Source organism: Aquila chrysaetos, chromosome 12 (assembly GCF_900496995.4).
Source record: "Aquila chrysaetos chrysaetos chromosome 12, bAquChr1.4, whole genome shotgun sequence".
Classification (NCBI taxonomy): Eukaryota; Metazoa; Chordata; class Aves; order Accipitriformes; family Accipitridae; genus Aquila; species Aquila chrysaetos.
Genome location: NC_044015.1, coordinates 6,188,872 through 6,214,920, shown reverse-complemented (window position 1 = coordinate 6,214,920; position 26,049 = coordinate 6,188,872). Strand labels below are relative to the sequence as shown.

At 44.0% G+C, this 26,049-nt stretch overlaps 1 protein-coding gene across 1 annotated transcript; it reads right to left on the bottom strand.

The window, feature by feature from the left end:
* Positions 1-271: 271 nt before the first annotated feature.
* Positions 272-24,039, bottom strand: LONP1 (lon peptidase 1, mitochondrial). The gene is made up of 18 exons (XM_030032445.2): positions 23,642-24,039; positions 21,361-21,449; positions 20,673-20,792; positions 17,953-18,181; positions 17,342-17,403; positions 16,639-16,768; positions 16,165-16,248; positions 14,247-14,467; positions 11,586-11,724; positions 9,275-9,453; positions 8,017-8,104; positions 6,455-6,577; positions 5,538-5,654; positions 5,111-5,251; positions 4,860-5,025; positions 3,633-3,841; positions 2,153-2,317; positions 272-655 (listed from the first exon to the last, which is right to left on the bottom strand). Exons 1-18 carry the CDS (start codon positions 24,026-24,028, stop codon positions 491-493), a joined length of 2,814 nt encoding a protein of 937 aa, XP_029888305.1. The 5' UTR covers positions 24,029-24,039; the 3' UTR covers positions 272-490.
* Positions 24,040-26,049: the final 2,010 nt, after the last annotated feature.

Here is a 26,049-nt window from a genome sequence, read left to right as displayed (position 1 = left end):
TGTGCTAGCTCTGCTGAACTGTCCTAAAATTTCACAGTTTCCCCTCCAGCCTAGTACAGGCTTATAAGCCGAGACAGGGAGAGGCTTCTGAGAGCTACTCATCTACCAGCCCATCAGGAACACTATGTCAATCATAGCCCTAGTTCTGTAGAGTTAAATGTTTTTGCATAAGCATTGTTTAGAATTACAGTGAAGTAACTGAAACATCTTTAATTAGAAAAGACTAGACTAGCTCCACTGCTGGTAGCAGGTAACATGCACATTCCTTAGGTAAAATTTCACAAATTTATTGGAAATACTTAATGTGGATCATAATTCAATATTAAAGAGTGAGAAATACTTTATTCTAGCAAAGCCGTAATTCATTTCAGCAGCTGCGCAGCAGCAATAGCTCCATGTCCCACTTCAGGATTGCCCCATGTCAGCCCATTTCTGGGTGGGGTTGAGCATTAAGGGACAGACCACCTTCCAGCCATCAGGTTGTTGAATGTCATCCTCCAGTGGAATCCAGCTTTGAAAATGCTATATCAAATACCTCTTTGTAGTGCTCAACAAAATGCACTTCTAGTCCTTCTGTAATGAATCCAGCAAGGTCGTAATAATCCTTTTTATTCTCTGATGGCAGAATGATGCAGGTAACACCTGCCCTCTTCGCCTATGGGGAAAAGAAAGTTATGCCATTTGTTGAGTCCTAGAAATCCATCAATCTACTAGAAACACACTCTTCCGCTTTAGAAACCAAGAACAAGAGCAGTTATTTAGGAGCATGATCTGGCTTTACTTTGGAGAGCAGCAAGGGCATTACTTACAGAAGATGTCACTAAGAATGGATCATGTTCTAGATCTCCCCAGGCCCCCAAAACACACACCCTCTAGTCCCACCTTCTCAGCTGCAGGGACAGCTCAAGTGGCAGCAGATATTTTAGAAGGGCTATGTCAGCACATTGGGGGATTGTTTAGAACAATTCGAAAGTCTTTTCCAACTTGGGTGAGGATAAACCCTAGAATCAAAGGAGGAATTAGAAACAGCTTATGAGACCAACCCACCACATCAACATGCATGGCCCATAGCACCTTTCTACAGAACCTTTTGATATGGACATCTGCATTGGAAGGAGCACAGAAAGTGGAGCCCACTCATGAAGTGGCAGGTTTGTACCCCCTCACTTTGTGGGTGATCCTGCATTTATCCCTGTGTGGCCACTCGCACTCCTGCAAGTGCAGCCAGTCATCAGTGCCACAGACATCCCTACCATATATTAGTCCTTCTGTAATGACTACTACAGAACAAAATGCAGAATTGCCCATTTTAAAGCCACATGAGGAAAAGGAATCCCATTGCACAAGGCTGTAGCCCAAACAGATTTGGGGACAGAACACTGATGTGAATCCCCAGCTCAACAGGCTACTGAAAGAGCTAATACCATTCTTGAAGACACAAAAATGTGTGTAATGCAAGGCTTATGTAGGCAAGAGCTGTGCAGATGAAAAGTACAGAGAGAGATGCAATGCTTGGAAAAGAATTCTGAAAACTGCAAATGGTTGAAACCAAAAAAACAAGCACCATTATAAATCCAGTGCTTGCAAGAGTGCTTCAGAGAACTCGATCTGTATAGCTTACTAAAACAAACTTCACAATGGAAAATGCAAGACATTAAAAGTTCCTTCCATCTAAAACCAGAAAAACATAGGGATATCTATGTGAAATTTCAAGTCAGACAAATTCAAGCTGGAACTAGGCAACACAGCCTTAATGTTAAGGACGGTACCTTATGGATACTGTCAAATCTACACTGGATGCCCTCCTTAAACAGGTACTTCAACCCAGCACAGATTATTGGACCATGCCAGTCTGTGTTAGAGAAGACAGCTTTAACAGCCAGATGATACCTTCTACCCTTAATTCTACCAGTCTAGTAACTAGATCAACACAGATGCCCTGGCACAAAGCCTGGGGTCCCATCTCCTTCCTCACAGCCAGAGACACAGGCAAGATCCCCATGTTCCCCCAGCAGGCTTTTCCACAGTGTGTATTGAATCAGGGCTTCTCCCACTACGGGAGCAATCACTCCGGGTGTCCCAGTCACTGCTGAGCCCAGTCCAGGGCTCTCTCCCACAGATGATGGCGCAGAGACAAGAGAAGAGCTCTTACCGCAATAGTTTTCTCCTTGATTCCACCAACGGGAAGAATTTTTCCAGTTAATGACACCTCTCCAGTCATGGCCACGTTCTGCCTCACTGGGCAATTCATGGCCAGCGACAGCAAAGCTGTTACTATAGTACATCCTGCACTTGGTCCATCCTTTGGTGTTGCTCCCTGTTTTAAAGAAAAAAAAAAAAAAAAAAAAAGCACAAACCCCCTACCTTTAGCTCATTCAAAGAGTAGCAAAGCCAGACGCTACCTTTGTCATTGCTGTTTGAACATGGCCCCAATTTCATGGTGTCTCATGAAGGTTTTTTGCAAAGTGTCACTGATGGAATCCTGCTATTTGAATTGGCTGATCTATTAACAACTATGTCAATCCTCACCTTATTCGTGAGGAATAATCCATGAGTCTACAGTTTGGTTTCTGGCCCAACGCCACCACAATACTCATCAGGCTCAGGACTTTGAATAAGCAACATGAGCAAAAAAACAGAGCATGAATGCTTTGAAGCTTTTTGTTGACTTAAGTCAACCATGGAAACAAGGAGAAGAGGTCAGCATCACAAGGGAAGTGAGCATCAAGAGTTACAAAATAGTGGAGGACAATACTGAAAATCATTCAAGGCAGAGAAGATCATCCAGTTTAGAAAACCCAACAAAATCCAGGCCTAAACTAGTGACAAGTCTGGATTTATCTGAGACCAAACAGATCTTTGAGGTAAGAGCAGAAGAAATGAATGTTTGAGAGGGATTAGAGGCAAAGATAATGTCTGATGTTTTCTGATCCTCCAGGAAATGAACACACAGATAACATGAAGTACTTGGACAGACACAGAGCAAGCTGCGACAAGGAGACTGTGGACTAGGTTAAAGCATGCAATAGGTCAGAATCAAAGCTTGGGCACAATCATAATACAAAATCTGTCTAAGGTAATGCACCTGGCAAAGCCTGTTAGAGTGTATGAGCCCCTCTGAGCATTGTGAGCATTTATTTTCAGTCCCAAACACTGGGAAAATGCAATCACTGCCATTATATGGACTAGAAACCATGGCACAGAGGCCAAGAGTAGTATTTTCAATTAAGTGTAAATGACCTGAAGCCTTTATGAAGGCCTGGTAACAGAGACCTAAACTTTGGTTTCCTTGTAGCTGCATACAAGCTTTTATTCAAATTGCTTATCTCTATGCCACGGTTTCCCCACCAGCACGACAGGGCCAACAGCTACAACAAAAGTCTAGGATTCCTTACAGCATTATCCAAGCCCCTGTATTCTTGCCACATGCTTGCTGCAGAAAGGAATGGAAACATAGCTCATAAGAATGCTTTCACAAGATCCTGAGGAAAGTGTTGTCTTCTCTAGGTTTTACTGCTAAAAGGGCATTCTGTACAACATATGGACAAATGAAGTGCTTTCCAGCTTCATGTCTAGGCGGAGCAAACCAGCCTAGCTGCTATGCATGCTCTGTGAATTCTGCATCAGTTTACCTCTGGCACATGCAAGTGGATATGGGAAGACATAAGAAAGTCATTGTTGGGGTCCTTCTGCATCAGAAAGGCTCTTGCAAATGTGTAAGCTATTTTGGCACTCTCTTTCATTACATCTCCCAGTTGCCCTGTTACTTCAAGGGACCCATCCTTGTTCTCCTTGTCTTTAGGTCGCCTCAGGGATGTTTCAACAAACAGAGTGGAACCTCCTAAGAAGAAAAGAAAAACAACATCCTGAGAAAAGTTAAAGGAAAAATCAAACCAGGAGGTTTTGGTGATGCAGAAGCAATGTCAGGAATTTGGAACTGGGGCTCTCTGATGAGACACTAGCTCTTGGGTAAAGAGCAGTTGAAACCTGCTCTCTGAATCCCTTCAGGAAGGCTAGCTAGAAATCTCAACAGCACTGCACTGACAGTCTCCATTCATTGCTCTTTTGGACTTCACACTCCACCAATACGGATGCAATCCCTACTTAGTGGAAATAATCAGTTCTTATAATGGTTTCAGGCTCTTCATAACTGAAAAGTAAGATGAGCTCATACCATAACACCCTTCTAGCCAGTTCAGCCTTCCAGTATTAAGACATCTATTCAACTTCTCCACCATACTGATCATTTCCCTCTTAACTACTTCAGTTCTACCCAAGGTCAATTAGGGTATGCAGGGGTCATATCCTTTGCTGTGTGCTGTATTTCCATACTGTGGTGCATATAAGTCCCCAAGTTACCAGGGGAGTAATCCAATGAATGGTAAACTAGCCAACTGCACCCACCCCAACAGAGTGCTAGAATACCTGTATCTGCCCTTGACATTGAAAGCCAAGTCAGTGGTGCAACATCACTCAAGAGATATAGAATGCCTCAGCTGTGCCATAAGTCAGAACGGCACCTCCTGCTTTTAAGGAAGCAGACAAGGTCTTGTCCTCTCTGAAAAGGCTTATGCTTTTAGTTATTGCTGTTCCTAATGTACATGGTTCATACGGGATATGGAGCATAAAGAGAAAACATGCTGGCCTGAAGCTAAAATGAGCCTGGGTAAGGGAATAAGAAAGGGTCCTTTCTTCAAGAAGAAGTAGTCAGGATCTAAAAAGCCACAGAAGTTAATTTTACTGGTGCCAGCGGAAGAACTTCACTGGACTCAGCAGGGAAAATTCAGTTTGACTATCACATTCAATTTCTGAAAATTATACGAAGTGTAGACATTAACCCAAACGTAATTTTGTCTCACCCATAGCTGTCCAGGCCAGACCCATCACCACTCCTGGAGGAGTGGTTTCATACATGCGATCCACAGTGAAGATTGGCTTTCCTACGAAGTCCTGCAGGTTTTCAGGTGTTACTTGGACCATCTCTGCTTCTCCACTCACAATTTTATAGGCAGATTTCCTCAATACCTGAGTGAGACAGTAATTTGTTTCTGTAGAAAAAGCTGAGAAGGCTGAAGCACAGTGGTCATGGTTACACACAACTTTCCCTCACCTTTTCTACTTGTTTCTGCAGATTCCTCACCCCACTCTCTCTGCAGTACTGCTTGATGAGAACAGTCAGGACATCTGATGTGATTTTGGCTTTGTTTTCATCCAAGCCACACAGAACTCGTGCTTGAGGGACTAAGTACCTCTGAAAGAAATAATCCCCCACATACTTCTGTTAGTATTTGTGACAAAAGCCTGGTGGTCCCAATTCACTCAACTTCATTCTACTATTAGCTCAATGCCATTTTCTGGAGTCCACAGCCTAAGGAACACCCGCGTTACTTTAACTGGCTGTTCAAATCAGAGGAACTCTGTCCAAAATGCAATGTGCCTAATTTTTTTGGACACAGTTGGTTGTAAATATGTAAGCCTCAATCTGCCAAAAACATTTTATCAGATGTAATTCACAGCACACCAGTGGTTTCTCTTACCTCTGCAATTGCAAGTTTCTCTTCTGCTACGTATCCCGATACATTGATCACTTCCATTCTGTCCCGCAGTGGCTCTGGAATGGTTTCTGTTACATTGGCAGTACAAATAAAAAGTACCTGGAAGTATTACAAGATCCTATTAAGCATTTTCATTAATCTGCTGCTTTACTCCAATCAATAGTTCCTCAGGTCTGTGTTTCTCTGCCTGAAGGGCTGGAGCAAGATCACCTCTGTGGAATCTAGTTTTTATTACAGGAAAGGGTTTGGATTTTAGAACTATGTAGTAGGATGTTCCTTACCCCCCAAAATAAATGTTTAGAAATACACACAGCACAAACTGTGGAATCGGAATGGTCCGATATGGACCAGGAAACTATTTGCCTGGGGAGATCTAGATCTCACTTCTAAGTTATTTCTACCTTCTATTAAGTTAGCACAGAAGTGACCAAATTATATATATATATATATATATATATATATATATATATATTTCTAATCCATCAATTCTGCAATTAATGTAAGCTGCACAAAAAGTGCAACAGTGTGCAAAGACAACCAATTTCAAAAGCTTGACAGCAGCACGAGGCTACCTTACTTTATAGCAACTCTGCCAATCATTACATAGAAGAAAAGCTCCTGCCTTTTCTACCTGATACCACGCATCTTTGTGTCCCTAGCTCTACAGGAAGTTAGGGCTATAGGACATATGCTGGTCATTGTGTTCTGTTAAGCACGTACAGACACTTCAATTAAAGCCAACTCCTGCAGAGACAAAACTATACCACTCGTGTCTCAATCCCATCTGTCTGACTTTCCAACAGACTAAAATATGAACATCTTTTCATGGACAGGAAATCTCTGCATTGATACACATTCATAAATTCCAGCTCTACAACCTCTGCAGAAGAGAGAAATACCTTTGATAAATCCACAGGAACATCAAGGTAATGATCCAAGAAGTTAGAGTTCTGTTCTGGGTCCAACAGCTCTAGAAGGGCTGAGGATGGATCCCCTTGATATCCTCTTCCTATTTTATCCACCTATGGGAGAAAAACTTTAAATACTCTAAGAAGTTTCTCACCACAATAAATTCTCACTCAAAGATTCTTTCCAGACTCCATCTGAAAATCTTCATGTGTTTGTTCATAAACAGCCACCACCAGTCTATCTGTTTTCTGTGCATTCACCCAAGTCCCCACTATCCTACCATGTGAGCTCATGACACACCTGACAAGACACAGGACTAACAGTGTTGTAGAGAAGCACTGTGAAGTCTCACAGAATGTGCATACAATCAAAAGCAAGTGAGTTATCATGGATTAGTAGGTTACTACATGTTAAGCTAAGATAAGCTGTATTCACAGACCGAAATACTTATTCCACAGTGGGAGGACTACAGGGTGCTAGCTTGTACCACTTCCCTAATAGGTAAGCTAAGACACTCTCCTTACTCTGCCCAAAGTGCAAAGTGCCTATACACAGCCACTCGTCACAGCTCAGCTAGTGACCTTTGCTGCTTTCACAGAATCATAGGCTGAGTGAGGCTGGTAGGGACTTTGAGGTCATCTTGTCCAACCCCACTGCTCAAGCAGGGCCACTTAAGAGCCGGCTGCCCGGGACCGTGTCCAAGGTTGTCGTCTCTTTCAGCATGTTCATGTCCCTCAGAAGGAGAGGTCACAACAGGGCCACTCTCCACTGCTTTTTCTCCCTAAAAGTAGCGTTAACTAGATGAACATAATGCAATTTGCTAATACAGCCAACACAAGGCTCCTCACCAACACCACTTAAGTAAAAGTGCCATGACCTACAGCTTTCATTACCTTTTGAATCAGGATACTCGTTGGTTACATTACACTGCGACTCATTACCCAGTTTCTTGGTCCCCCATACCATTCCCAAGGCAGCTGCTGCTGGTCTTTCCCAGGCGTGGCACACAAGGAGACTAGAGAGACCTTTCGTCTGTTCTGAACACCTGCCATTATATCCTGTCCTTATTTGCTTTTCCACAAAGCAGTACGCTGGTAGCCCTGACTCACTTTATTCTCAAATCAGACCACAAATTGACTGCATCTACTCCTTACAGTCTTGCTTTAGATGTGCTGAGAGAGTGACTCTTTCTAATAATCACATAAGCAATAATGTTTTTGTACACAATGATGTTCCCACACCTAGGTAGGAACACGAGAGCTGCTGAAGCCTCTGAATATCCAGCCAGCTCCATTAGGATCCTCGCAATCCAAATAGCTACAATTTAATGAGAAGGGCACAACTGAGATATTAAAGTTGAAGTCCATTATAGGAAGAGAAAACAAAGGGTCTAAGGCATCACTGTCATCCAAAGAACTTGAGAGCCCAGCCTCATTTAAATAAAAAAACCCTGGGATTTTTAGGAGAGTTACTGCTTCACCTTTCCTATTGGGGTCAAGAATTGATACATGTTTTTAAGAGCAAAAACTAGAAGAAAGACCAGGTACATCACCTCATCGATCAGTATAAGTGGATTCTCTGTCTTGGTCTTCTTCAGACACTGGATGATTTTTCCTGGCATGGCTCCAACATATGTCCTCCTGTTTTACCAGAGACTGTATTTAGGGAACCACTGTGAACTACAGCACACATCACACAACACAGCATGCAGCTGATAGAACAGGTATATCCTGCTGGGAAACAAGTCTCTATTTCTTCTACATATATCAAAAGGATTCTCTACCACCATACAAACCACCAAGACCCACCTAGTCTGTTTCTAGTAGAGATCAGACATGCATTTTGGCAGAATACTCCTGGACTGCAGTTTTTTTTCTTTAGTTTTAACCACTTTTATATTAGAGGGAAGCAAAGAGGTACGGCTGAGAACAGAGATGTTTGAATAGTGACTTCTTGGGTTTTGGGTAAAGAAACATTAGAAAAGGGAACGCTGCATTCCCTCACTTGATAGGGACAAAAACCGGAAGATCAGTGTAAATCAAAAGATACACTGAAGGAACAAACTGCTAACAGCAAAACACAATCTTTATGCTAGAGGGAACCGGCATCCAGGAACATGCAGAAGCAGAACAAGAGGGTAACAACAGAGTGAATGCCAAGAAGCACAGAGGAGAGAACACCCTGAGAAGTATAAAATACTTTGCTTCTGCATCATATAGGGCAGAACCTCACAAGTTCAATTAACACCACAGAACAGCTACTCTTACTAGTTTGAAAACACTGCCAGTTTTGTTTTATGGTGTATGTGGAAGGAAAATAAACCTGTGGCAGGGTCTGATCTACTGATTTTTGTATTCACGTCATCTTGTTCTCCCCATGAATATTCTTGTTCCCAAGTTTTCCTCATGCAGCACCTCCCTCCTTGTTATTCAGAAACCAAGTCTCAATCACACCTGAACATGTGAATGGCCCTGTCCAAACTGTCACCATTCCCTAGCGCTGGCATTTATAGACAGACATGAATTAGCATTTGGCATCAGTCCAATGCTTTTGGGTAGCTCACGCAGTTTTTCAAAGACCTCCCATAAGCATACAAAAGAAGCAGGAAGTGACTGCGCTTAGAATATGATTATGTTCCAAACTCTGCCCTTTGCTATCCTTTTCACCTCTTCCTATATCCCAACTCCTGTTAGCAAGGGTTGGCAGAACAGTGATGAAAATTACAGACATAGTCCAACTTCAGTTAGATTCCTATTTTGACAACATTAGTAAAAATTGCTGGATAGAGAAACTGCTCAAGTTACACTGACCTGTGTCCTTTTATTTCTGCTACATCAGTCATCCCTCCAACACTGAAGCGGAAGTACTCTCTGTTTAGGGCTCTGGCAATGGAGCGGGCAATGCTGGTTTTGCCGACCCCAGGGGGTCCATAAAAACACAGGATCTTCCCTTGGGTGGATCCTCGCAGCTGGCTGACTGCTATAAATTCCTGCAGAACAGACAAAACACCAGTAGTGAAAAAAGGGCAACTGCAGCAACACCAAAACACATTTGTTATTAGGTCAAGCAATGATTACAAAATGAGCATCATATTCAAAACTGGTCCTCAAATTTGTTGGGGAGGGCAAGGGGAGAAGCTAAGTAAGGATACTGTACTGGTGCACCTCTTTTCCCTCTGGTTATTTACACACTTGGTTGTCCCTGGGTTTTGTGCTCTGTACTCATCTCACTGGCAGAAGTAGTCTCGCTCTCTCTCCACTGTCTTGGAGTGGGAAGACAGACTTCTAGTTCTTCTCCCAGCTTCCCTAGTTCTCACCTGAGTCTCTAAAGCTACAAGTTATCATCTCCTACTGTACCACTTCTTTGCCAAGTTAAGCTTGCACCTTTTCACACCCCTATGCTAGGCAACCCTCAAATAACACTCAGCAGTTGAGAAATGAAAAGATCATGGTTCAGAACTGACGTCTCAACTGCTCATGTGCTTACAGTGACGAAATCACTGTGCAAGTGAACAGAGATGTGATTCCCTTGTAACAAGCCAACTATTTAGCAAAGATGAGCCTTGATCTCTTCCCCGTACAGCACTGAACTCCACAGCAATACTATACAAGGACAATAGCACTAATCTAATTAAGGCTCAAACCTGTGTAGGTATTTCTCAGTACCTTAAAATCATCTACCTTGCTTGCATTGCTACAACTGGGGAATCTCCTATGTGTTGAATTAATCACATCAATAATCAAAGCCACAGACCTGTATGATGCAACTCTATCTATTTCTGTATAAAGGCTGGGCCTAGTCAGCATGAATAGCGCTGACAAGCAACCTAAGAGACTGATATTCAAAAGGGGTTATCTGCTTGCAAGTGTTCAACAACAGCCTTACCACAAATCATTTAAAATAATACATCAGATAGAGGGATTTAGTCACAAGTCTTGGGCATTACTAGGGAAAGAAGCCCCCTTTGGCTGTCAGCGAGGAGATACTTCACAACCTTTATCTTTTTCTAGAAGAGACTGGAACAAAACAATTTCATAAAAGCAGAATTCCAGGATGTCTAAGAGTTTACTATTCATTATATATAATGACATCGTACTGTTAGCTTAGGAGATGCCTATATGGCTTCTGTGCACAATAATTACTGAGGAGGCCTAAGTGCTGTCCCCAAGGTAACACAAAGCTCTGCTACATAGAGCATGTGGGAACACTAAGAGAAACTGCCTTACTACACTCTTTGGAAGGAAATGCCCAAGTTGAAGGCTAGCTACTCTCAACAGCTTCACCAAATCTGCTAAGCTCTCGCCACGATTTGTTAATGCAAAGTCAGTTACTGCACTGGTCTCCCCTCCCCTGGGCACTTTCATGCACTTGCCCAGTATGATACAAATCCTGCCAGCACTGGGATTGTCTTTCACTGCTTGAATGCGTTAGCTGGCTACAAGGAGGAGCCTATTCCTGTCCCCTGGAAATGAAGGCAGTTCCCACAGAAAGTCATTGAAGCTGCTGCAACCTGTTGCAAGTATCTAGTCTTACCTAAAATAGCTTCCCTAACCACAGCAAGCACAGGCAGGACATCCTCAAGCAAAAGTGACACAAGTTGTGGAACAAGGCAACACTGAAAACTACCCTGTCTGCTTATTATGAGGGCTGTATTGCACAGACTATAAACCCTTTAGCATCAAACACAACTCTGAGGGATAGGTAAAGGTTGTGAGGCAAACATGCATCTTGGTTAACTTACGCCCTCTTAATTTTGGAGTTGAGTAGAGGTTCAGTATGTTTTGGAAAGGCAGTACCTTTGCCAGTCAAGCAGAACAATTTTAATAGTCTCTGAACAAATTGATTAAAATCCAGAGACTGCTTCCCTTGGACACTTACTCACTTGCTCAGCATTAAGTAGCAGAACAGTATATTGCAGTTCAAAATCAGAATATGACCTTCATTGCCTCAAGTAATTAAACACATTTAAGTGAACATCAGAACATTCTGTTCTTTCATGCAGCTTTATGTTTGATCCATGAATTAACACAATTCAATGGAGAGCTGCAGTGTGAAACACATGCAAAATGCTCAACGCTAAGCACAGTGTCAAATGGGACACACTGCCTATTCCTGCCTTACCAGAATTCGCTTCTTGACATCATCCATTCCATAATGATCCTCCTCCAGAACTGCTCGGGCTCTGGTCAGCTCCAGGTTCTCCTCACTACACTTACCCCACGGGATGGAAGTCAGCCAGTCCAAGTAGTTCCGTGTAACACTAAGAGAAATACACAAGTGAGAGTGATTTGACAACAACCAGCTCACGACTTCCTCCCCTGCCTTCCAAAATAATCTCATCCAGAACAAGTGGGATATGAACTACTCATGGAAGGGAGACTATGAAAAGAACATCATTATCTGGGCAGCCATTGCTAACCTTTTGTTATGGTCTTCATTCCCTTGTCCGTCCATCCCTGCCCCCCTCCAAAATCAAAGCTTTTTTTCACAGCTTTTGCTTTCCCAAGACAAAGAACCTCCAACATACCATGCAAAGACCTAGATTTCTGCACACAAATTCCCTGTATGATTTTTTGGTCTTGGGCTGGTTCCTGTCTGAAGATGAGCAGGATTGTTTGTAAGCTCTGCACTACTCTCAGCTGTTTGGATCAAGTAATGAAACTTAAAAGGTAGAAAACCAGTTTCCTCTTGTTTCCCCAGTGGACCAAGACAACGTAAAGAAGAAAGATTCCTGGCTCAGAAGCAAGGAAACACAGCTGGATGTACAACACGACAGAGAAAGATTTAAGACTGGGGGGTAAGGATGTTAATGCGGAAGCTAACAGTAGAGATAATCAGTTTAAACAGACTGTTACTGAGAACACAAGTGTGTAAAAGCAGCGCTCATCTGTTCTAAAACTGCACACCCAGATCAGCGATTCAAATGTACAGGGAGGTCTGCAAGATGCACTAAACAGTAAATTGTGCACAGTCATGAACACAGAGAAGCACAGCCTCCTCGTGCTTGGCCGGCTGGTCCCAGGATTCACTCTAGGGCAATTGCCACACCAAGAGCTTTGGCTTTTTTCTCCCAAGTACTTCCTTTGCAAACTTCCTACCACTGTTACTACTTGGAGGGAAAGGTACTATGCTGGCTGTGAAGCCCAGTGTGTCCTTCCTAGCTTCCTCCCTCCTCCTCCTCGTGTATGATTATCAAGATGTTTCTCATCCAAATTACGTCTGCTCTCAAACACAGTCTTTTACTCCATAAAAGATACTTTATTCTAGAAGCAAAGATCCAGGACATTAAAGTGCTGATGACTACACTGACTGCTGTAGCACAAACCACCTCAACAGACAAACGTTCAAAGAAAGCTCAGGTTCTGACAATCTATGTCATGGATTATGTGGCAAAAGCTATTCACTCCTTTGCAATTCCAGCCCTGCCCCAACACTTCAGGGGCCACCCCAGGTAGCTTAGCCAATGTCATGTGTCAGCAACTAGCTTCTCTTCTCTCACATCTAATGAAAACACCTAAGTACAAGAGAGAAGAGCCAAAATTCAGGGCCGAAGGAATCACTGCACATTTCTTGAGGTGGAACAGACTGCACAGTTCCTATCTACAGCGTTAGGCTGCAAGAGAAGACCTAAAACGATCAAAAGAATCACAGAATCGTTTAGGTTGGAAAAGACCTTTAAGATCACCCGAGTCCAACTGTCAACCCAACGCCACCATGCCCACTAAACCATGTCCTGAAGTGCCACGTCTACATGTGTTTTAAACACCTCCAGGGATGGTGACTCAACCACTTCCCTGGGCAGCCTGTTCCAATGCCTGACAACCCTTTCAGTAAAGAAATTTTTTCTAATATCCAATCTAAACCTCCCCTGGTGCAACTTGAGGCCACTTCCTCTTGTCCTATCACTTGTTACTTGGAAGAAGAGACCAACACTCACCTCACTACAACCTCCTTTCAGCACAATAAGGTCTCCCCTCAGCCTCCTTTTCTCCAGACTAAACAATTCCAGTTCCCTCAGCCGCTCCTCATAAGACTTGTGCTCCAGGCCCTTCACCAGCTTTGTTGCCCTTCTCTGGACATGCTCCAGCAACTCAATGTCTTTCCTGTAGTTAGGGGCCCAAAACTGAACACAGTACTCAAGGTGCGGCCTCACCAGTGCTGAGTACAGGGGGACAATCACTTCCCTGCTCCTGCTGGCCACACTATCTCTGATACAGGCCAGACATACTCTTACGACAGTGGCCAGATTGAGTTCTAGCCGAGCTTTTGCCTTTCTAATTTTCTCTCTGCATGACCTAACAAGATCCCTGTACTCTTCCCGAGTTGCCTGCCCTTTCTTCCAAAGATGGTAAACTCTCCTTTTTTTCCTGACTCCCAACAAAAGCTCCCTGTTCAGCCAGGCCAGTCGTCTTCCCCAATGGTTGATCTTGCAGCGCATGGGAATAGCCTGCTCCTGAGCCTTGAAGACTTCCTTCTTGAAGAACGTCCAGCCTTCCTGGACCCCTTTGCCCTTCAGGACTGTATCCCAAGGGACTCTCTCAACCAGTGTCCTGAACAGGCCAAAGTTTGCCCTCCGGAAGTCCACAGAGGTAAACTACGATAAAACAGGAGATCTGGAGAACAATCCCTATAGCTAGGATGTGATCACATGCTACATTCAGGGAAAACAACTATGACAAAAAGAGAAAAGAAACCATTAAGGTAAAAGCTTCACAGAATTATATTCATTTCTCTCATTCTCCCAACTAACCCTGACAGCAGAGGACACAGCCATGCACTCACTTGAATTCTGAGGAGTGATTATCCAGCAAGCCCAACTTGTTCAACTCTTCGTCAATCACATCCATGACATGTTTTGGCACTACCAGCTCCTTTAGTCGCTCACGGAATTTCTCTTCTATAGCATCCTTGTCCTCTTTTTCCAGACCTAGCTCTTTCTTAATGATCTTCAATTGCTCTTGGAGAAGATATTTGCGATGTGTTTGCTTGATCTTCTCTTCAACCTAGACAAAGCACCAAATACAGTAACTATTCTGTTCCTGGTACAACCCGTCGAACATGAAATGCTTCCAAATACTTCTCCGTTATGACCTTCTCAGCAACTGAAAATACTACCTGGAAATAATTTGCAGCATGTTCTAATATAAAAAGTGACTCTGTGACATACTCTAACTCCCTCCACATCTCAGTGGCCTCCACTGGCCATGATTCAGTACTTCAATGTTTTGTTTACACTGGGGAGACCAAAAGCTGGGCAGAGTAAGCCAGACGTGATCTCCCTAGCACCAAATAGAGGGGAATAACCACTTCTCTTGACCTGCTGTCTACCCAACTGCAAATAGAGCCCAGTATGCAGCTGGCCTTCCTTGCCACAAGGACAGACTGCTAATTCATGGTCAGCTTCCTGTACATCAGGGCCTCAAAGTCCTTTTCTGCAAAGCTATTTTCTATTTGGTTGGCACCCAGCCTGTCCTGTTGTACTGGGTTATTCCAACCCAGGTGTGGGATTATGAATTTCTCTTTGCTGAACTTGAGGAGGTTCTTACTGACTCCCTGAGGGGGACCACTAGTAGCTAGTTGCAGTTAGACTTTACAGTGTCGATCATAACCTTTTCTGCCCAGTAGTCTAGCCAATTTTTTCACTCACCTTATACTACTTCCTTCCAGTCTGTAACATCCCAATTTGGTTGTAAGAATACTATGGCTGACCACAACAAAGGCTTATTAATGTCAAGGTATACAACAGTCATTGTTCTCCCTTTGTGCTCTAGGCCTTCCTATTAAAGAAGTCAAGAAGGTTGATGAGGCACAGTTTGCTCTTGGAAAAATCCCTTCTGGCTCTTCCAAATCATGTCCTCCTTCATTTGCCTGCACAGGGCTTCCAGGAGGATTTTCCCCACAATCTTCCCAGGGATTGAGGGCAGGCTGACATGTCTGTAATCTCCCTGATTCTCCTTCTTGAAGATGGGCATGGCATTTACCTTTTTTCACTTACCAGGAACCTCCCCAATCACCACAGTGTTTTAAAAATGATTGATGCAACAAAATGACATTGGTAAGCCCTCTCAGTATCCTTGGATGCATCCCATCTGGACCCACAGACTGCATGTGTCCAATTTGCTTAAGAATTCTCCAACAATTCCTACCCCGGTCCAAAAGCATTTTGCACTTAACATGAATTTTAAAAGCCCCAACTATTGGGAGTTAATAAACACGGGAACTTTTAGCTTAGTATACACAAATCTTTGTACTACTTATACTTCGTTACCATTTCGATGCAGTTATTGTATTCTGATTAAAACTTACAACAGTCTGGAACTACTGCAGTTCACAGTGGTTAGCAGAGGGTCTTTTAAAATAACATTGTGCTATTTACACTATTATGTGCTATATACAGTATTATGCTGTATATTTTTACACAGATGTTTGGTAAACTGCAGTCCTCTAGGATTTACCTGCTTGCATGAAATTACAACTTGGACACAATTTAACAGCAGATGCTATAGCCTCATGTCTTGTTACTTTTACAATGTGCATGAAAAGTCGCATTTCTAATGGAAGAAGAATATAAAATCTTAACTCTAAAATGACCTCCCTTTACAGTGTGTACCATTGTCTTGCTTTAAAATTCATCACTGGCCATACTAAGCATCACAGTGGTGGACATGATATAAATACATACAAGGTAAGGAAAACTTACCTCCCTTCCAAGACGCTGCTGAAGTTTGCTCAGCTCATACTCCTTCTTTAGAAGGGACAGGGCTTTGTAAAGCCGTTTGGGAATCTGGAAAAGATAGACACAAAATGAGTTTTCAGACACAATATTCTTGTCAACTCCCAGTGAGAAAGGGAGAATGAAAAGCTCCAACAGGTTGTCTGGGAGAACTCTCCAGCACCTGCAGATGTGGAAAGATGAAACATGTAGCAATTCCACAGCATGCAACCAATGCGCAAAAGAAAATTATTTGCCACCAAAGATGCAGAGCATCCAGCCCTTCCCTTAAGTCAAGTTATTAATGACTTACTATATCATTCAACAGGAACCTAGTCACTGGTATTAATCTATCAACAAACATAGCGCTGAAGTCACCTCTGTACCGAGGCTGGTAAAGAACATATAACAGACATACTTTTGATTCAGTTAGCATAGCTTTAGTTAAAAGCTTCATCTTACACTGGTTTCTTCCAAGATGTCTTGAAGTTCGTGCGACTCTGCCCCTGTTAGTGCTGCACCCATGTCACTCAGATAGATAGGGTTATCTACCACACGTTGTCCAGCCTGCATCATCTGAAGTACAGACTCTCTGAAAAAATGGTAATAAAACCCAAAATGCTCTGTGAACTTTTACATTCACAAGGGAGTACCCTTATGGAGTGATTTACTTGTTATGACAGAGTAAAGAAATTAAACACAGCTCAGTTTCATAGCAAAATAACTCTTTTTTTTTAAATTTGACTAAGCCAGTACTCAGTAACAAACACATCAATCACTCGATGAAAGGAACGATTGCTGATAAATAAAACCAAATATATGAAATGCTCTCTTACAAGTTATGTAAATTTTTTTGTTAGCATGCTAAGACTCTTACTATGCTCATATTACATGGATCAGACCATGACACTTATTGCAATGACCTTCACTTAGACCCAGATCACCTGCCATAGGACTTATCATCCTACCTTGTATTTTAAGTTTCACATCAGGTTTTCACAACTTCCCCTCTGTTTCCAACAATGGATAATAAATCTTACATCCCAAGACAAAATTCTAGGTGACAATTCATCAAATATCTCTTCTTCCTTACAGCAAAAGGACAAGGCATACTCCAACCTGAGAACACGATGCTCCCAAAGCAGGACAGCATGGGAAAACATACCTGTACAAGGGGTTCAAGGCAATGATATCCCGGATTGTTTTGACAATTTCTGCAGTAAGTGCCTATAAACACAATAAAAATTTAATCAACAAAGACTGGAAAAGGACAGACAAGGCCTCAGTACAAACATGACACTCCCCAACCTCTCCAGCATGGGAGCACAGAACTACAACCCCTGGTCACCCATCTGCAAGAGAGTTCTGTAATGGTACTTGGTGTTGGGGCAGTTATTCCTTCTGGGAGGCAAGGAAGGGTAAGAACGGCTATAGGCTGGCTTCCTGCATGCACAAAACTTAACTGGTTCTTGGCTAGAAGATATGATCAGGTTGACCACTCAAGTCACTTTGGAGCAGTTTGATAGAGGCTATTACACAGATTTAAGCACAGCTCAACCTCTTCATTCAGCAACTTTTTGAAGTGAACAGTTCTAAGGAATTGAGCTGTTGTAATGAAAAATCATTATTTTCATATAATCCCCTCTGTGACTGTGAGAAGGAACTGGTTTCTGAAGCCTGAAATTAAAGCCCGATTTTAGAACTCTTCCTTTTAAGCATGAAATGTAGGTGCAACTCTACAGGACAAGTCCAGGCTTGTATGATTAATTCACTCACTTTAACCTCTTCTGTAATCTGAAAATCTTCATGAACCACATTCTCTACTTCTACCATGAGAACTTCCTGCGAGGAAGCAGCTACAGGATCTAGTACCACTTCCACAGGTTGGTCCTTTGCTCCAGGCTCCTCTTCAGCCTCTTTCTTAGAGCGCTTCTGTTTCCTTCTAATTTTCTGTTTGTTCTCAGGCTCCTCAGGCTCAACCTCTAGTTGCTTGCTTATACGAATCCTGAAAGCCAGAAGAAACCAGCTACAGTCAACTGCCCTCTGTTATATGTGATTTCAGCTCTTCAGCATGAAAAGGAGTCTAAATTCTATTTTGAGTAAATTAAAATTTCAAACTTTGACAAAGGTGACTGATTGTACATGTTTTGACAAGGTTTAGCTTTTGGTTCATTTTGTCAAAATAAGGCTTGATTTAGTAAAACAGTAATAATCAAGTGGTAGATACTGATAGGACTTACTAAGTAAATTTACAGTGAGTAAGTTGCCACACAAAAAAGTTAACAGACCACTGAATTAGCCTATTGGTGCATGAATGAGAGGCCAAGAGCAGCTGACAGCACCTTTATCATAAACCGTGTTAGCTTTTTTGCAGAACTACAAAACCAGATTTCTAATGATTAAAAGAAAAATAATCTAAATAATGTTGGTGAATATACACATGCACACAAAGCTCAGTATCACAGACTGACTTCTCAGTGACAAGTTGCAGCACAAGGGCAGAACAATTAATAAAGCATCACGGTTAGTATGTCTGCTCAGGAGCTAGTTTCTGTAGCTACATGAACCAGTAACTCTGATGTGGATTCATACACTCTTCCTGTCTCTCGTGAAAAGCAAGTTCACTGTTTCACTTTAATTCTGAATATAATGTTCTGCTTTTTCAGTTTTCTGATTCTCAACAATCAGTCTCTCTGCTTTAAACCACATCTGCTGCATTATCTACTGTAATACTAAATATTATATACCATGTGTATAATGGACCTTGAAGTCATTCCATACCTAGACATTTGAAATTTTAGTCCATCACACAAAGAGATTTCCTAGATTATGATTTTTAAAGAGATCAAACCCACAATATAGTCCACAACAATTAATTGAGTATTAATCCCTAAAAGGGACAGGCTAGATCACACAGCATAATCACCTTCCAAAAAAATTAGTTTCCCTGTTACTGTTTTTAAACTTCTCTGAATTTTGCCTGCTGTGCATAGAACCTCATGTCAGATGTTTTCAATACAGATTATGACCTACAGTTCTCCAGAAAGGGATCCAAATCTTGCCCCCTCCACTGGCTTAAAAGATGAGTGCTAGACAAACACTCAGGAACTGCAATAGCCTTTGACAAAGTTGTCTTTCTTGGCTGTGAATATGGAGTCCAAAGAAATCTTCTGGTGTAGCAGACTCCCAGCTCACGGGATAATTGCAATTACGCACAGGGTGTAGGTCTTATTTTCCATGTGATCTCCTTCAAAAAATAAGTCCTCCTCAACTACTCCGACTGTCTGCCACCAGCAACTTTTGACTACTCTTGTCAACAGAATAGAGTCACAGACAATTAAGTTCAAAAACGTTTTCTGGAGGATGGGGTTGCTGGTGGTGGAAATCAGTTCCTGGGTAGAAGAACATCCCCTCGCAGTGCAACTGGAACGGAGTTTGGCAGCAGCCAGCAGGCCAGTCAGCATGTAAACAGCTCCAGATTGACTACAGAAGCTGCTGCTCTGACCCTGAAAGCATGCTAGAAGGTTTATGGGGAGAGCCAAGGGAAGGATTTAGAAATGAGAGGACCCACACTTGCAGGACACCATATTTCATTATTTTGGCTGCTGATATAAGAGTTTCCTTTCTATATTTTCATCCTGTAAATGCAGCATGCTTCTCAGATCTGATACCCAGTGTGGTTCCTATGGACATGACTTACCAGTGTTCTGTGTCTCAATCAAATAAATAAAGAACAATTTCCAACACCTTCCAAGTTATAGTGAAATATTTCTATTCCAAGTAAACCAAAACCAATAGCTGCCTATTTCCAAAATCTAATCAAACAAGGTTGTGCTTTGATAATGCAGCAGGAGGTCTAAGACTTCATTTGGAAAGGAGTTGACTTGCAAACTCACACCAATTCAGCTTCAAGAAGTACTGCCCATTCTTTGCTGTCCAGAACAAATGCAACTGAAGCAAAGCGAGTGGGAGGAAAAAAGCAACGCTTCAAAGCAAAACCCACCCTGAATCTGTCTCTCCCGCCATGTTTCTGTCCTTGTATTTTCCCTTATAATCCTATTCTCTTCAATTCAGTTCTAGGACAGGACATAATTACCGTTCTGGAATGCTTTTTTTTTTTTTCTTTAAAAAAGCAAAAATACTGGCTTGAATTAGTTCCAGAGAACTTTTTTCACCGTTACTAAACCTTGCTGTACTTGTCAAAGAAACTGCTAAACTTCAGCTTCACAAATGTTTGCTTGCATCACATGACAATTTATATGAGAATGACAGGCACTAGCTACTCCTTTTTGTGACTAACCTGTTGCATCTGCAATAATACACAGAATATTGGGGCTGGAGCACTAGAGCACTATCAGGATACATTGTGGTAACAAAGCAAAAGCTTGCCATACACAAGTTGTGTACAAGATTGCATATATGTGGTGAAAACAATAAAGGGATATATCTGTTCATAAAGAAGTCTGGTGAGATGCCGTGGAAGTACAAGGAATTACCTTCGGTGTCCCATGACTATCATACGCAACTTGTCTCCAAGGTCCTGCATTTCATGGATCTGTACAAAAGTTCCCATCTGGTAGATTTCATTCAGATCTTCCACCACATCAGATTCATTGCTGTTGAGGAAAAAAATTGGAGTAGATATTCAGAATCTTGAGAAAGCAGGTAATATTAAAAAAGAAAGAAACAACCACTGGTTGCAGAACTTTAAACTGGACTCTGTACAAAAGTTCCCATCTGGTAGATTTCATTCAGATCTTCCACCACATCAGATTCATTGCTGTTGAGGAAAAAAATTGGAGTAGATATTCAGAATCTTGAGAAAGCAGGTAATATTAAAAAAGAAAGAAACAACCACTGGTTGCAGAACTTTAAACTGGACTCAGGAGTTAAAACACTTCATCCCCACTGTTACCACCATGTAGCCCCCTTCCAAATCACCCAACTACCTGGATGGTTCATCTCCCTCCCAAATAATAACAGCCTTTTCTAAAGCAAGACTCAAGCTCCTAGCAGTGCTGGTGGTGGCAATGAAAACTGTCATAGTAAGAGGATGGTCCAAGCCTATAGACAATTTCTGTAATACTATCCAAGGCAGGGAATTTGAGATCATAGCTTTTAGTGTAAATGCAGCCTAGTCACAAAAATAGCTTATTTTTAAAAAGATCAAGAGAAACAACTTACTTATCATCCTTTTTAAGAAAAACACCAGCATAAGGCTGGGCAAGACGAACTTTCCTCCTCAGCAGCTCAACCAGCTTCTTATTTTTTACCTAGGACAACAATAGGTATGAAGTCAGAGGTGGGTTTTCCAAAAGCTTTGCACCCTCAGTGTGTAAGGCCAGGCATGGTGAAACCCTATGACAGAATTATGAAGTCTAATCTTGGATTTTTCTAGTCTTGCCCTCATTAGGGGACAGTGATATGGAAGCAGAAGAATATTAGAGAAGCATGAAATTTGAGTATTTAAAACAAGTCACTGAGTACATAAGACAAGCAAGAAGGCTGGGGGAGAAACTAGGCCTAATCTGTACAAGTCTTAGGAGCAAGAAACCTCTCAGTCACTTGAACAACACTTTGTAAGAGTTTCTGTTGCTATCACTGTTCCCTTCCCCTTCCATACCTGTATGTCCCAGCTCTCCACTCCTACTGAGGAGCTAGTCCAATCTTCCCCATCAATTGCCTGAATTCTGCCCACCCACCCTAGCTTAAACCCTCTTCTCCAAAGCCCCCTCTGCTCAATTGCTCTCCTACTCCCACCAGACTACCTGAGTCCCTGCTTTGAGTCCCAGCCAGTATTTCTTCCTGTTTTACTTTCTTATTCTCCTCTGCTCTCTCGATGCCACACATCTGCCCCTGGCAGATCTCCCAGCACCACTGTAACTGTTATCACAGCAGGCTGAACCCTCAGTGACCGAAAAAATACCTCCTCGTGAATTTTACTGTTGCACAAAGTCACACTACTGACCACTGAGTGTTCTTTCAAAGTGACGGACATAAGCTGCATTGCTCAACAATTTTGAGAATAAACACCATAGTCTTGACAGAGCAGCGTGAGCAGTACCACTGTTGTTGGCCTATTCTAATCTTGGCATACCTATTTTAATTTTGCACAACGTCTAGCAAAACTATGCTTGCCAGTGTCACAGACATTAACAGAGAGAAGAAAATTAGTAATTCCATATTCACTGTAGAGACTTCACACTGTCAGGAAATGAAGTATTAAATGGCAGCACAATGAATTTGCAGGATAAGAGAGAGCACTTAACAGTTACCTTAATGTAAGACACTGTTGACCTATGCATTGAAATTAATGACTTTTATGTAAAAGTGTCATAGGATTGCATGCCCAAAGATCATAACAGTATAAAATCTTCTCCTGCCCCCAACACATCTATGAAGATACTGAAAGTTTCACATATTAGATTTGGACATGCAGAAAAATACCACAGTAGAAATAACATTATGATAAATAACACTACTGGAATAGGAAAATATTGCTTCAGTTCTTGTTACATTTACTCCAAAATCAGATTGGTAAAATACTAGTGAGGTGCAAATATATGAGTACTTGTTCCAAAATGGCTGCATTTCAGGAGGGAAAAGTATTTCTGGTCTGTAAGCTCAAGTCACATATCAAAGATCAATTTTATGGCTCTTATATATACATATAGGGGTACAGAGGGGAAAGATCACACTCTGAAATTTTGAGATTACCATCCCCATCTCTCAGCATGCTCTCCCACCGTAGCAGCATTGCTCTATACCGAATTCATGCTTTCTTCTTGCAGCTCACAGTTTACTGCCTTCACAAATACTGTTCTCAGTGCTATGACACAAGCCCATGAAGCTAAACCAAGGACACATTTGCTTAACCTTCAGCAAAAGAACACAGAGAAGACAGCAAACTCTGAAAGACTTTCTGCACGAATCACTGCCCTTGCCCGTTAGAAGCATTACTGACTGATGCAATACTTAGGAAACCCAAAGTCTGTAACTATCCCCAAACAAACTACTATTCCAGTGTGGGCAGGCTATATAGTTAGAAATAAACACTAAGAAGCAGAAGGCTGTAGAGCGTTATACACCTTTCCACCCTCCCCAGCGCTCTACGACTAAAAGAAACCTGAAGAGACGAAGAGTGTGGCTTTGAGGAGACAAGCAGCCCTGGGAGGGCTATAGCTCATGCACCTGTGCGCATGGTCAAGGACGGTTACACCGCCCACCAGAAAACCCCGGCCGAAGGGCTGCCGCCCCCCTTCAAGGGCTCCCAGCCAAGGCCAGGCAAAGGCACGCTCGGCAACCCGCCGCAAAACCGCCCCGGAGCCGTCGCCCGCCCCACGGCCCCGACACCCCTGGCGGCGGTCGGCTCGCTCCTTCCAGCCGAGCCGGCCGGGGCGGCGAGAGCGAACGCCCGGCCCCGGGACCGCCCCGCCGGGCCGGGCTGGGCTCGGCGGCCCCTCACCTCGATGATCTTGATGAAGCGCGGGAAGACGGGGTTGCGCGTCACGGCGATGAGGGGGACGTTGGGGAAATGCTCCGGGACGAGCAGGGGCGTCAGCGCCGTCATGACCGGCCCGGCCCCGCCAGCGTCCGCCCCGCCGCCGCCGCCGCCGCTACCGTCCTCGCCGCCGCCGCCGCCGCCCTCCAGCGCGTCGCCCCCCGCCAGACCGCCAGAGCTCCGCTGGTGCCATCGCGGGCCAACGCTGAAGGCGGCGCGGGCCGGCGGCGCGGAGCCCAGCGGGGCCGGGGGAGCCGCGGAGGAGGCGGCCGCCAAGAGGCGGCGCCGCGCGGGTCCCAGCAGCGCCGGCCGCCAGCGCCCGCACAGCCGCAAGCAGCGGGCGGCCGCCATGCTGCCGGCGCGCGCGCCTGCGACACTTCCTCCGCCGCGGCGGCGCAAGCGCCGGCAGCGCCAGGGGCCCGCCTTGCCCAGGGGCGCGTGGCGGCGCGCACGTCCGAGCTCACCTGGGGGTCGCGGGTTCGCGCCCCGGCGCCGGCCGAGCGTGCGGTCTTGCGTGCGGGAGCGCGGCGGGGGCTGGGCGGGAATTCTGAGGGGACGGACGGCGGCCGAGTGCCCGCGCCCTCCTGAGGTGCCCCCTCACCGCGGCCGTTGTGTCAGCCCGGCCACCGGTGAGCCTCTCTGGTCCCCAGCAGGGGGTAGCAGGTGTGCAGAAGCTGAACCATCCCGGGTGAAACGAGTGGAGAGACGTGGAGGGAAAGGGGTGTGCAGCCAAAAAGCCAAAAATGAAAGCAGCTCCCACTGGAGAAAGGGCCCTGCTCGGGGGATCCCGTGGTTGTGTCTTCGGGCACTGCACCATCCGTTTCCTCAGTAGGCCAAGACCTCAGTGGTCACCTAGACCCGGTTGCCCAGGACCATGTCCAGACAGCTTTTGAATACCTCCACGAATGGAGACCCCCCACAACCTCTCTGGGCAACCTGTGCCAGTGCTCAGTCACCCTCACAGTAAAAAAGTGTATCCTTGTGTTAAGAGGTAACCTCCTGTGTTTGTGGCTGTTGCCTCTTGCCCTGTCGCTGGGCTCTACTGAGAAGAGCCTGGCTCCATCTTCTTTACACCCTCCCTTCAGGTATTTATATACATTGATAAGATCCCCTTGAACCTTCTCTTCTCCAGGCTGAACAGTCCCAGCTCTCTCAGCCTTTCCTCGTGGGAGATGCTCCAGTCCCTTCATCATCTTCATGGCCCTTCCTTGGACTCTCCAGTATGTCCATGTCTCTTGTACTGAGGAGCCCAGAACTGGACACAGCACACCAGGTGGTGTCACTGTGGCCTCACCAGTGCTGAGCAGAGGGGAAGGATCACCTCCTTTGACCTGCTGGCAACACTCCTTCTAATGCAGCCCCCATTAGCTGCCTTTGTGGTAAAGGCACATTGCTGTCTTGTGTTCAACTTGGTGTCCACCAGGACTTCCAGGTCCTTTTCTGCAAAGCTGCTTTCCAGCTGGGTGGCCCTCAGCATGTACTGGTGCATGGAATTATTCCTTCCCAGGTGCAGGACTTTGCATTTCTTTATGCTGAACTTCATGAGGTTCCTGACAGCCCATTTCTCCAGCCTGTTGAAAGATTAAATGAAATTTAAAGATTCAAGGGAGCCTTGAGACTTGTCTCAGTGGTATCCAATGACAGGACAAGACGCAATGGGCACAAATTGAAATACAAGAAGTTCTATTTAAACAAAGAAAAGCTTCTTTACTGTGGGAGTGACTGAACACTGGAACAGGTTGCCCAGGAAGTTGTGGAACCTACATCCTTGGAGATGTTCAAAATTCAGCTGGACAAAGTCCTGAGCAACCTGCTCTTGTTGACCCTGCTTTGAGCAGAGGGGTTTGACTAGATGATCTCCAGAGATCCCTCAGCCAAACTACCTGTACCACACAGGAGAGTCTGCATGGCTGGGAGGACAGGAGGTGTGGACTTGATTGCATATGCACCCCAAGTGCACTAATAGGCCTTAATGGCCCTGGGTAGCCTCACTTAGGGCCCCTACCTCAGACCTGCTTCATCACCATGCTATTGTCTTATGGTCTGGACTCTTGGCTGGACCTGGCCATCATCTCTGAGTCTGTGCTGCTTGCCTTTCTTGCGTACTGTGGGACTGGGCCCTGACTGGTGATGACCTTGCCCCATCAGCCATGTTACTCACCTCAGTTCCTGTCCCTTAGGGAACAGAAGACAAAAAAAAGGGATATCAAGGGGAGAACAACTAACAGCTTTCACTTTGCTCAAATACCACATCATTAATGGAATGTTTCAGCGAGTAATGTAAACTTATTATTGTTTAAGCCTCAGAGATGTCTTCCATACAACCTTTGTTTGGGGTGGATTTCATAGATGGAAGTACATGCTTGTGTGCT